This window comes from Equus asinus, chromosome 23 (assembly GCF_041296235.1).
Source record: "Equus asinus isolate D_3611 breed Donkey chromosome 23, EquAss-T2T_v2, whole genome shotgun sequence".
Classification (NCBI taxonomy): Eukaryota; Metazoa; Chordata; class Mammalia; order Perissodactyla; family Equidae; genus Equus; species Equus asinus.
In genome coordinates, this window is record NC_091812.1 from 28091790 (window position 1) to 28105661 (window position 13872).

At 39.9% G+C, this 13872-nt stretch overlaps 1 protein-coding gene across 6 annotated transcripts in view; it reads right to left on the bottom strand.

The window, feature by feature from the left end:
- Positions 1-13872, bottom strand: part of PCSK5 (proprotein convertase subtilisin/kexin type 5) — a 444775-nt gene that overhangs the window by 348652 nt on the left and 82251 nt on the right. For all 6 annotated transcript variants that reach the window (XR_011497225.1, XM_070495324.1, XM_044767585.2 and 3 more), the window contains exon 3: positions 13101-13214. Coding sequence is in view for 5 of the 6 variants with exons in the window: in XM_070495324.1 (XP_070351425.1) it covers positions 13101-13214 (114 nt within the window). In the remaining variant the exon portion in view is untranslated. The remainder of the gene's footprint in view (positions 1-13100; positions 13215-13872) is intronic.

A 13872-nucleotide genomic window follows, 5' to 3' on the forward strand; every position in this document is an offset into this window, starting at 1 on the left:
AAAAAATGTATTCTCTTGGACAAGTAAATTAGGGAGCAACTAATTGTTTATATTTACATCCCCCTCTCATCAATTCACAAAGTGTATCAGGGTAACAAAGGCTCTGAGAAGTCCTGCAGTAAACAAACCTTTTAAAGATTATTCAAACCAGTATGTCCCAAATCACTTGATTTTGGAGGTACCTATTAATAATCCTTAGACGTAGTGTTTCATGGGAAACAATTTTTGTAATAAATGCATGGAAATCATTCACCTGTCTGCAAAGAAATCCTGTCACATATCATCAGTTAATTTCAGTATCACTTAATTTCCACATTCGGGATTTGAGGTCCAAGTAATCAAACTAAAGATGATAACTCAATATCAAAAAGCTTACATATGGGGCTGGCCTGGTTGCATAGTGGTTAGGTTCAGGCACTCTGCTTCAGTGGCCTGGAGTTCACAGGTTCGGATCCCAAGCGTGGACCTAGCACCAGTTGTCAAGCCACGCTGTGGCAGTGTCCCACATAAAATAGAGGAAGATTGGCACAGTTGTTAGCTCAGTGATAAGCTTCCTCAAGCAAAAAGAGGAAGATTGGCAACAGATGTTAGCTCAGGGCCAATCTTCTTCACACAAAAAAAAATGCCTAAATATACTTGTAAGGGGTGTATCATTTGTGCATGCATGTACTATCCTGTTAGATATTAGAGAAATGCAGCTATTTCCCAGTTTGTCTATGACCTGGCTGGTGAGCAGAGCACATAATCTTTTCATATTTGTATCCCCAGCATGTTGAATTATGCCTGATACATAGGAGGAGCTCAATAAATATAAATGAATGAATAAAATCATTACCAATTTACTTTTTTCTATGGGAATTACATTTCTTATTGCTTTCTTTCATTTTGCCTTCTGTTACACATTGAATTAAGGCTTTTATTGAGCAATCTGTGGTACCTCCTTGTTCTTAAGTCCTGGGAGGATATAAGGAATTCAATGCTCATTAGTATGTACAACTAGTTTAAATGATTTTTGCACTGCACATTCCATCTTATTTGTCCAGAATGAATCCGGTTTGATCATTACGCATCTCTTTAATCTTTCATTTTCTTGGACGAACGTCTACTATTAGAAATGTTTCTAATCCTGTTTTACCTCGTCTTTCAAACTAATAAAGAACGGCAAGTCTAACACACTCTTTTCTAAAGTAGGCACATTAGGGGACACAATTATATGCTATTGTGCATAGACCTAGTGGAGTTAATCTCACCCTTCAAAATAGAATATTAATTTCCAGGGCATCAGTTGCTGGAACAGATGGTTTTGCTCCTCTGCACCTATCGCCTGTACAAGCTTGAGCAATGCCTATCTTTGTAACATTTTCTATCCTTCCAATGACAGCACAGAACATGAAATACACTAAGACACATTGATTAAAAAAACAACTAGGTTAGTAGAATAGACTTAAAACCATGTAATATGTAATATGAAGATTTTTATTTTTAAGGAACTGAGGATGGTTAACCTTGAGAAAATTCTGGGGCAGCATGAAAGCCATTTAAAAATGTTTGCAGAAGAGAAATGTTCCAAAGTAATTTTGAACAAGTAATCTGACCATGCGATGTATGTAGGATGTATTGGGACAAAAAGAACTACATACAACTTAAAATGCTTGCAGTTATCATCATGCTGGTGGTAGTCTGTTATTCTGAAATAGTCTTTCATATAGTAGGACATAAAACCCGTGAGGAATTCTGTTGGTGTCACTGAGAACAGGATTTTCAGCATAGGAAAAAGATACAGAGGTAAGACTGATGAGGGCAATAAACTCTGTAGAATTGATTTTAAATGGAAATAGCTGTACAAACTCATGGTGTATTTTACAGATTAAAAAAATGCATATTTCTAACTCTGTTCACTAAAAAGGCCTAAAGACTAATTCAATAGTAATAAGAACCTCAGCATTCATATTGTGGTCTCTAAACATCAATTTCAAAAAACAAAGGAACAAGGGGTCTTTAAAGAAATGGTTGATTCCATGTCTGGAATAGGAAGTGCACAAGGTGAGTATAGAATAGCTTGTCATGGGGGTGGCCCCGTGGCCGAGTGGTTAAGTTCACGCGCTCTGCTGCAGGCGGCCCAGTGTTTCGTTGGTTCGAATCCTGGGCATGGACATGGCACTGCTCATCAAACCACGCTGAGGCAGCGTCCCACATGCCACAACTAGAAGGACCTACAACGAAGAATATACAACTATGTACTGGGGGGCTTTGGGGAGAAAAAGGAAAAAAAATAAAAATCTTTATATAAAAAAAAAAAGAATAGCTTGTCATGCCAAGAATAAAGAATCCTGGAGTCATATCAAAAGGACCTAGGAGCTAATTTGAATGGGCTCTCACTGACCAAAGACATGGCAACTAAAGCAAGAATAAGGTTTATAATTTCAGTGAAATAAAACACATCAAATATAATTAAAACCATGAATTCATAATGAAACTAGAAAAAAACTTCATTGGTGGTTTTTGGTGAATTCTAGGGAAATAACCCCTAATATATGAAATGAAAGAATTGAGCATTAATCTTATCTTTCCTATAGGAACTGTATCTCATCATACCAAATAATTGATGAGAAGTTTCTCTTTGTTAAGGTGCTCCAGCCAAATGGAGACAGAATTGCAGAAAGAGAAGATCATTATTTTGCAAACTCTAGTGAATAATTAAAGGATCTACACAATGGCAGCTCCTAATATCACAAAAAGAAACAAGCAGACATGCTGCGCCTCCTGATGGAAGTACACACACCAGCTAGGTAGGTAGTGGTCTCACCCTCACCCTCTCAAAAATAAAAGTTGAACTTGAATCTGATCAAGCCCTTAGCTCTTACTACCTACCAATATATTGATAATATTGGGGATAAAACATGCTAAATGACCCCATGAGAATGCAGTCAGCAAAACCTAGACCACATGACACTCTAAATAACCTAGATTCTTCAACCAAAATTTTCCAAAGGAAAGAAAAATTGAGGTGATCTCTAGAATAAAAGAAACTTAAGAGATACACCAATTGATGACAACATATAAACCTTATCTTGATTCAAACAAGTTACAAATGAAAAATTATGGCACAACAGAGAAAATATGAAAACAGACTGTATATTTGATAATATAAAGAAATGATCATTAATGTTTTCACAAGTGATAATGATCTTATGGTTTTATCGTGAAGAAATGATCCTTGTCTTATAGAGACACATACTATAATATTCAGGGATGAAATGAAATGTAGTATGTGAATTGCTCTAAGACAATCAGAGTGCAGGGGACAATAAATGAGAGAACATTGGCCTTGAGTTGATAATTATTGAAGTTGGTGATAGGGACGGGGATGTTCATTATATTATTCTTCCTAATTTTGCTTTAAATTCCCAAAACATCTCTGTAATGTTTGCCATGAAAGCTGACCAAATAGGGATTCAATGTGATCTTCAACCTGGAATTTAGACCAAGAGGAGTGTGTGGAGTGACATGGACACAAGTTTCTGATAAAGTACAAGGAAGTCTTTTTGACCTGAATCGTTCATTATGGAAAGAAAGGGCTTCTAAATAGAGTATATTTCTGGTTGCTGAAAATAGACAAGGTGGGTACTGAGCAAGAGCTGAGGCCTTGAATTCAGTTATTTTTCATTCCCATTCCAGTTTGGTGGTCTATGAGCTTTTTTGCAATATCTTCTTCTTAAAGACCACCTGATTCAAAGTACTAAGTGCAAAAATATGCACCGTATTTGTTTCTGTGTGCTTATGTGGTGTGCACAGAAGTGAAGTGGACGGGCCTGGGATACAGAGCACAGGCATGAAAGAACAAGAATGGGCATAGAAAACATTTCAGCAGAACAAGAATGATCTAAAAAAATATTAGGTAGACCTGCTGTGTTTAACTTACTATTCCTGAGAGTCTTGCTGAATTTCTTTCAGTTCACTGAAAGATAAAGATGGCTTCTCCATCACTAAGTAACAAACCCAAACACCAACTTTTTAAGACACTAATTTAACTAAGTTTCAGGAAACCATGCAAAGAGATCATTAAGAGAACACAGGCCTATGCTATCCGGGCATAATTGTCTTTTCTTTGCTTCAGACATGCTAATTTACTCTGTCTGGATCAGAACTTCCATCCCAGTAGGCTTTTTACAAGGGTCAAAATTTAACTCACCAGGGAACTAAATGAGAAAAGAATGACAAAATAGCTCCGTTTCTTCCCAGTAGTCTTTAAGGTTATTCTGTAGATCTTGTACCAAATATTTGAATAGACACCATCCAAACTGGGTTTGCTTTTTTTTCCTTAGCATAAAGGAAGAAATTAGTTTTCTTAGCAGGTCTTTTCCTTTTAATCAAGGAAGGAATACCCAGTGAATGAATTTTTTACTTTGTCTACATCATCTACCATCAAGAATAGCACTTTTGCATTATGAACCCAATTTTGATTCTGACCTACGCAATTAAGTAATCAAATCCTGTTTCTGGAATTTATAGCTTTATTCTACTTTTCTCGCTATAATTTGACTTTATCTGGGTGTGGCAGCTCCTTTAGCTTATACCATTTGCATACTGGATGATCCATCGCTAGCCTAGAATCCCATCCCCAGGCTGAGACAGTCTACCAAAGATATTTTTTTTAACATTTGAGGGACTGGAAAAATCACATTGATGTGCATGTGCATTCTATTTGAAGACAGTTATTACTTTCTCCTCCCCAGGCAATCTAGGCGTTTTCTTCTTTCTGATTCTTCTCATCACTGGATTGCTAAGAATCATTTCTTTTGCTCCACTAATTTCCTAGCCAAGTTCACTGTCAACCAAAATTAAGGAAAAACAGCATTCCAGATGCCTCCATCTCAAATAAGTTTAGAATTTGAATTCTCAACACAGGACATCTGAAGGCAGCAGCGTCTTTAGGAATAGCCAAACTCAGTTCTGTGAATTTGGAAAATGATGAAGTCTAAATGACTGACTCTCTCCTCGCTACATTATCAACACACATTTGTCAAATGCTTACCAAGATAACCCTACTTATTGGCAGAGAAACGGGTTAAAATAAACCAAAAATGTGCCTTGATCACTAGAACTAACCCCAATACTGGGTGAAAAGTAAATGAGAAATGAGGGATTCACAGAAACCGTTTGATAACAGAACTTGAATCAACATGTTAGGAAGACAGTCACAGATTAAGTGAGCTCAAGGGTCAATGCTATCTGCTCTCCAACAGAAAATGAGTTACTAATTAAAGAAAAATCTTGACTAAAACTCTTCATCATATTAGAGTCAAGGCCAAAGTGCCAGGCTACCCACATATTTTTACTCTTTGAAAGTAAAGCTGAGACGATAAATGACCAGTATGGAATAAGTTATGTCTTGCTCAAGGAAAATTATAAAGGTTGTAATAATTTGCACCAGGCAAGAATGAATATTATCTGAAATGATTTTTCCAAGCGGATCATTAATTTTTGGCCTCTTCTAGAAGCATTCTGACTAGTTAATTATAGGTTAACTTAATATTCCTAATATACTGACTTCCACCACAACCTTCATGCGGGACAATGAAATCATGTGAAATCATCACGAGTTAATCAGCAAGTTCCAGTTAGGGTTCTGCTATAGCACTCTCAGTGGACTACCGTCAACTGATCAGGCAAACTGACTAAAATTACCCAAACTCCTGCCCATAAAATGCTCCCCTTACTCTTCACTAAAGAAGGCACCATTTACTACTTTATCCTCGGTGCCAGGAACATTGTAAGTGCTGGGGAAAAAATAAATCCCTGCTAAATATGAATGAACGAATGTATGCATGAATAAACATCTGCTTCATAGGAACTCTGATTCAGTTGGGATTTTCCAGGCTGTAAAACAAATATGCACCATACTTGGGGTTCAAGTTTGCTTTTTCTTGGAATTATCACTTACGAGTATTTTTCTTTGGTGTTAATTTATTCGTTCACTGAACACAAACTTTTAATAAAGGAGAAGATATTATTCTAACTCAGCCACTCGTGTCTTCAGTCCTTGGCTGGCAACTGGGAACTTGGATTTGGGGAGGGTTCACACCATTCCCTCATAAGAATGTCTCACTGTGCCTAAATTGTTGATGCAAACAATATGGTTTAGGCTGAAAACCTCCTGAGAGTGTCGATTTTGATACATGGTAGGGACTGGGTACCTATGTGACAATCTCCCAATAAAAACCCTAAGCACTGAGTCCTTAATGAGTTTCCCCGGTAGACAACATTTCACACGTGTTGTCATAATTTGTTGCTGGAGGAAGTGCGTGCTTTCTGTGCGACTCCACTAAGAGAAGTCTCTTGGAAGCTTACACCTGGCTTCCTCTGGGCTTTATCACACGTGGCTTTTTGTTTGCTGATTTTGTGTTGTATCCTTTCACTGAAATAAATCATAGCCATGAGTATGACTATAAGCCAAATCATGTGAGTCCTCCTGGTGAATCAGCAAACCTGGGGGGAAGAGGGGGTCTTGGGGACTCCTAACGCAGGAGACATAACGAGTTTGAAGTAGTAATGAAACAAAAGCACGGCATACAGCAGTAGAGAGCTCATGGAGTGGGTCTGAGCTGGAAATCAAGAAACGGGCCCACTGGTGGTATGTATGCCACCCTAGACTCAACGACAGTTCAACCTGCCATGTGGAACTAATGGAACTTCAAGCAGGAATGAGCTTAAGAAAGAATCGAGTCCAGGTTCCTCATTTTTCAGATGAGCTAAAGTTGAGACAACTAAAATACCTTTCTGCAGGACACAGAGCTAGTTCGAAGCAACTACTAGGACAGCAAAACCACGTCTTAGCCCCCAGGAGTTCCTACCAGTAAATCATCTGCTGCTTGGCTGGAGTTTGTCCTTTCTCAGAAGGCCTCCCACTTGCATCAAGACGTGCCACATGGTTACAGATTTGCACCATGTTGCCTTTTCAATTAAAACAGCTAAATGGGGTGTTTTAAAAGGATGATTTCCAAGCTGCCAGGACAATAATGCCACAAACCCCACCAGATTTTATTAGAGTCAAATGACAATATAAATCATTAGGAAAACGTGTGCCAACCACAGAAACAGCAATACCTCAAACTCTTGGAGTACTGAACATCATCCAGTTGGCTGAGGAAGAACCATGTGGCTTAAAATCATTTTTCACAATTACTATCCTAGCTAATTCATAGTTTTTGGCAGACATGCCTCACATGCATAGCCGAACTCAGCTAATTTTCACTCTGCTGACCAACAAATATGATTTTTTTTCCTCAGAAAAACCACCCAGAGAGCTTTCATGAAATCTGAGGTAGTGCATCAAAGAGTGAGCCCATTTGTGACAGCCTGGCTTTAAATAATGCATATTAAATAGGCCACCCAATATTCGTCACCAAAAATTCTACTTTGCTAACTAACTAAAATGATGAGTTAAGAATACCAGTCATACTAACTACTAGTGTCTGAGACTCAAAGAGCAAGATTTTATGAATCCTTCTTTACTTTTTTCACTTTTGAATTGAGCTTGCTTTCCATAAGGAAAAAAAATTTAAATTATTTACTGTGGATTTCTCCAAAATCATTATTAGTTCTTCTCAGTTAGACAAGAAATACCATACAATGCTACAACAATTTCCTTAAGCAATAAAATATTTACACGACTAAAGGAATAAAAGCTATTCTACTAAACTTAAATTTTCATCAGTTTCATTTCCAGGTTGTTTTCTTGAGACTGTTCATTAATCGTCACAGTATGAATTTCATGTATGAATGCACGTTTTACAATGACTTCACAAAAGTAAACCTCCTGTAAATTGAATTGAAGCCCTCCTACAAAGAGAAGCATCCTGCCCACGAGGGGGAATGCCCCCGCTGTTTTAAATTCAGCCTCTTACCAACTCTGTAGAGGACGAAGGGACATCATTAGGATAGACTCACTCGGGGCTTCAACTATGTAGATAATGTTCAATTCCTTAGCTTGGTGGTGGGTGGACAGGCATTTGTGGTATATTCTTTACACTTTTTGTGTGTCTTAAATATTTTATAATAATTTTTAAAATATTGAACTGCCTGAGCACTATGTGGTGACAGTCAAGAAACAATGTACAACTGAAATCTCGCATTGATGTAAACTATTATGAACTCAATAAAATAAATAATTGATATAAAAAAAATATTGAACTCTGTGACTTTGCTCGGCATCCCCAGATCCTTGAGGAGGCATCTTACTTAGCCTTGTCTCTACAGTCAAACTGAATTTTCTTTAGCAGAGTCAAAATGGTGCATGAAAACCATTTCTATTACACCAAGTTCCCAAAGACTTGGTCAAATCTTCAGAACTGTTCTCATCAGATATCCTTTGTCTGTGGAAGCACCTTGAAAGAATATATAACCAAGGCTATTTTCAATCAGTGAAAGCATCTTCTCTTATTAAAGCTGCCAGGTTCCCAAATAGAAAATTTTGTCAGAAAAAGGTATGAGATCAAGAAAAACAAGTTAAATTGACCAAGTGTGCTTTAAAATATCCCATAAGTTTGAAAGCCCCTTTCCCCCTAGTTAATAATGGGAAGATGGAAGCCAGCTGTGTTCACATAAACCTCAAGTTTAAAGTAGGGTAGGGCAGTGAGATCTCAAAGGGGTCCCTGGATGCTAGCATCAGCATCAACCAGGAATTTGCTGGAAATGCAAATTCCCAGATCTTTGATGGGGGGCATGAGAGGGGTGGGCAGCAATCCCTCCAGATGATTCTGATGTGTGCTAGTTTGAGAACCATGGATGTAGACATTGGAAGTCTAGCTTCTGGACTCAGAAGGACTGGGTTTGAATACAGAGTCTGCCCCTGGTAAATGGTATGACTTCGGACAAGTGACTTGTCTATGCCTTAATTTCCTCCTTTGCAAAATGAAGATGACAATGGTTCCTAACTCACTGGAACACCAGCAGTAAGACGAAACATGTAAAAGTTTGGCAAAATGCTTGACACATACGAAGTACTCAATAAATGTGAGCAATCATTTTCTCTACTATGGAGATTATCACAGATTTGCTTTCATTCCAGTTCACTCGTCTATTTATTCGATGACCATTGATTGAGCGTTTACCACGTAGCAGACTTGTGCACTGACTCACACAGGATTCCCAGCTGCAGTGCCTCTCAGTCCTGGATGAGCATTAGAATCACCCATGGAGCGCTGATGAACTCGCACTGCCCGAGCCCCACCCCGTCACCAAAACAGAAAGAATCAAACCTGCAAGCAAGAATTACAGCCCAAAGTCCAAGGAGCAGCGGCTGGATGGGAGCCCATGACCCCAGAGAAACTTTCAGGGACGAGTCATTGCCCAGGGAGCTTTCATTAATACTTATATATTCTTCTCCTGCATTACTGCTCTTCTTAGGAAGCACAGATCATGTTTCCCTAAATCCTCAGGGCTTGCCACCATGCCAAAGACTAAATGCAGGAGAAGTTTGTCGATGCAACACCAAGTGAGCTTTATTTCTAGACTTGGGCCCTCCAAACTCCTGGAAGCCTGAGCACAGTGTTTCAGGACAGAGGAGTAATTAAATAGCCATCATCTCCATAACAAACTCTCGTAAATGCACATTCCCCTGAATATATTGCCCGAGCCTCAAGGCTAGACATAATGGTTTCACACACCGGTTTCCAAGGGGAGGAGCAACAGGGGCAAAGCTTTTAAATTAATTAAAAGAGACACTCGGGCACACTTCACGCCATTCTTTAATCTCCATTCTCCTGTGATAAATATAGAATGACAGGACCGAGCCCAGGCTAACGAGCTGAAGGCAGGACCGGTGGAGGCTCGCCAGCCAGCCCTCAAAAACACTGCAGCAGGGCCCAGGGCTCAGGAAAAGGAGGGAGGAGAAAATGAGCACCTGACTCAGCTGTGTCACTGATGTGTCACCGGAGTGCTCTGAAGAATGCCCACTGGCCACGTGATCCCATTCTTCCTCCACTAGCAGCAATTTAAACAGATAAAAAGGAAACAGCATGTATGGTAATTAAAAAGTCAGAGAATAATAACAATTCAGATTTATTGAGGGTTTTTTCGTGTCAGGCACTGTGTTAAACGCTTCTCATGTAGTATTTCACCTAATTGTGGTAATGAGCTTCCCAACAGCCCTCACCTCCTAGTGTACGTACTCTTGTGTAGTCCCCCTCACACACTGAATCAGAGGTGGCACATGTGACCAATAGAAAATTCCAGAAGTAAAACTGTCTCTGACTTCTGAGTTTAGATGATAAAGGACATCACACTTCTAACATGACCTCTTGGATCACTTGATCCAGGGGAAGCCAGTGCCATCTTAAGTGGACACTCAAACAGCCCTGTGGCAAAGCCCACATGGGGAGAAACTAGCCATGTGACTAGGACACCTTAGAAATGGATCCTCCAGCTCAAGCCAAGCCTTTGAGTCTAGCCAAAGCTCCACACATCACAAAACAGAGAAGTCATCACTACTGGGCCCTGTCTGAATACCTGACCCACAGAACCCAGGAGATAAGTATGTAAAAACTAACTGCTATGGTATATTATGCAGCACTAGCTAACTCATCGATAAGAGCTAGATACTCTTATTTTATAGTTGAGGAGAGTTGAAGTGATTTAATCATGGGCATAGTAAGTAAAGCGATGGGGATCTGAGTCCAGGTTTGCAGATTTGAAGTTCTGGCTGTCATTTAGTCATACGATTCCTGTGAGATAAATGTAAGGTGTGCACTTATTTCCCATCCCTTTTGTTAAGGGAAAAGTATTTAATAGGAAGCTTTGAAGCACTTTGGTTGTCCCAAGTTACTCTGTTCATCCTTGATGGGACCCACCATTGTGCCTTGGATTTTGGCCATTTCTCCTGAAGTTTCTGGAGGGCTGGAATACTGTCTTCCTCATGATGGTGCTTGTAAAGAACAGAAGGGTGGGGACAGGATGCCAGGTTAATCCTGTGGGTTCACATCCCCCTGCCTGGTTTGGCTGCTCTGCTCTACCACTTTTAGGCTGAGTGATTTTAGGCAGGTTACCTAAATTTTATGAGCATCAGATTCCTCACCTTATAACAGAGCTTTTGTTTGCACTACATTACAAAAACACTTATGAAGTATTTAGCACATTGCCTGGCACAAAGTAAGAGCTCCATAAATGTTACCTATTTGAATTATTACCAAATACATGTTGAAAAAAATCCAACATTTTGAATGGCCAAACAAAGCTCTTCCCTCAACCTTTGCTCATAGTGAAAGAGACTTTCCAAAGAAATAGCAATGGTTCTTGAGAGTGAAGAGATCTCGCTCTCCAAGCACTGAAACCTTTGGAATCATCTTGGCCCTGGTTCCTCCTAGAGCCCAACCTGCCCTGCTGGAGTGATGAGACAATCAGAGAAAGCTGCCGGATCCTTCCATCGTCCAGTCGGACACGTGCAGACAGCAATTTGGCTCTTTCTTGCAGGAAGAAATGTAAGGCAAAGAGGGTCTCCCGCCCCCCAGCCTTATAAACAGGGGTGTAGAGATATTTCTGCTTCCACCCTATCTCTTAATCCCATTACATTCTTATCACTTTGTCAGCGCAGACAAAGCTCCTTAGCTCCTGCCAACACTCACTCTAATGCCTTCCCTTGTGGTTCCTTCTTTCTTGGTCTTGGAGCTAATAAGCTGTCAAGTGTCTTACTGTCCCCTCAGGTGCTTTCTACTCAAATGCTGTTTAGAGTCGCACCTCCCTTTGAACTTAGCTTTAAGGCTCCCCTCTTTTTTCCCCTTACACATGAAAGAGTTTTCTGTGTAAAAATCTGTTTGGGGTCCAAAATATTTCCACAACTTTCTACTTCTGGGTAAAACTAAGAAAAGGGAAATTGGGAGAAATGCCAGCTACATTCACCCATCTCCAAATAAACACACATTCTTAGTGTTGCAGGATGCTAGGTTAGGTTCTTGGGGAAGCATATACGTGACACCCGCTCCCCCCACCAAGTAACGAAGGACATTGAAAAAACAGATTAATAACTATGAAACAAAGTGCCATGAGCGGCAGGAATAGAGAGCCCAGGAGAGCAGAGGAAGGAAAAACGCTGACAGATGAGGACAGGGGAGACCCGCAGCAGTCAGCCTCAGTGTGCGCTCTGAAGGATGGGAGAATCCTGACCCAAGGAGGCGGGGAAAGGCCAGAAGAGCACTCCGGGCAGAAGGAATGAAAGGCAAGGAGGCGGAAAAGCACAAGACGGGCACGTGAAATGCTACAGATTTGTAGGGAAGCAGTGACGGGGGCTGCAGAAGATAAAGTAGACTAGGGAAAAATACACTGCAATAATTAGCAACAGAGATTTTCAAAAAAGAAGAAAGTAAAGGTCTTTTTGTAAATTATACAGCAAATTGGGGACATATGGATTTCATAATTAAGAATAAGTAACATATTCTAATCAATTTCTCAGGGATCCTGGACATAAAACCCTAAGACCAGACAAGTATATTCTCAAAGGAGGCAAGGCCAAGTGAACTGGCAGATCAGCCTTCCCAAGAAGTTAAGCACATTTCCCTCACTGAAAGCTTTTGCTTGAACCACTGAACTTCCTACAAGTCAAACACTTTCCAACTAGTTTTTTCCTAGCCTAGTTTTAAAAACTATTAAAGTGAGAAGGCACCTATCTGATGACTTAAGTCAGGAATCTGTTACTTACCAGCAGAGTCATTTCAATGATTTCCAAGAGCCAGTATCCATTAACCAGACTGGTTTCAGGGTGGAGTAAATGTGTATCAGAGGTGAACAGGCTAATTCATGGGTCTAAGGGTGTCTGTACCTTAGTATATTTTTCTATCCTCTGGTCCAAACTTCAAAAGCCAAGGCACAGAGTAAGCTCTCAAATAGAAATTCTGTGAATTGGAACTCCCTTCACTTTCTCCGAACTACCAAAGAGTTAAATTCAAAAAAGATCTGGAAAGCATTATAGGCCATCAATCCATCTCAAATGGTGGGTCTCGTAACAGGGCTAAGTCCCTGGTCACTGTTTCTGTGTCATCCCTGTCCCAACAGATGTTCTCTGCACAACAAAAAACTGGACGACAGGGCTCCAGGCCAGGCTTCCTTACCATATACCACATGCTTGGCCACTTGGGATCGTTGAAGTAAGTAGACTGGGCCCGACTGAAGTCATAATCCCTCTTGGTCCGTTTTTTTACCACTTGCTGTTGGATCCACTCCACCTGCCAAGAAGAAGGACATTGGACATTTGGTGAGTGTTCAAGTTCCATCAGGGTTAGCGCAACATAAGTGACAGTCTGAGCATTTCCCATCTTGAGTCAATTCTGTTCAAGTCACAGGCTGCATTCTGGCAACTGGAATCTCCGAGTCCAGAGGCTCAGAACCTAGCTGGATTTTATTTTTAATGCCGTAGGCTTTTTAATCTTTTATGACAGATCATTTCTCTCTCTCAATAACATGCTAGTCTTTTAGCTTTTTCAGAAAGCATATTTATTGCAAATTGATAGTTAATTTTTTTAAGCTAATTTTTTCATCCTTACCTTATACTACTAAGGGCTAGTAAACTTTCTGTATAAAGGTCTAGATAATAAATATTTTAGGCTTTGCAGGTCATAGGATCTCTGTTGCAACTACTCATTCTGCTGTTGTAGTGCCATAAACAATACATAAATGAATAGGTGTGGCTGCGTTCCAACAACTTTACGTAAAAAAACAAGTGGTAGATTGGATTGGGCCCACAGGCCACAGTTTATGACCCCTGCCTTATACCATGTGCCAACATTTTTTAATGTTCTAGGATTACACATCAAATTTTAAATTTGTCCTGGGATCAAATGCTCTAGGATGACAAAATTGTTTTAAATGGCTTTCTACAACATA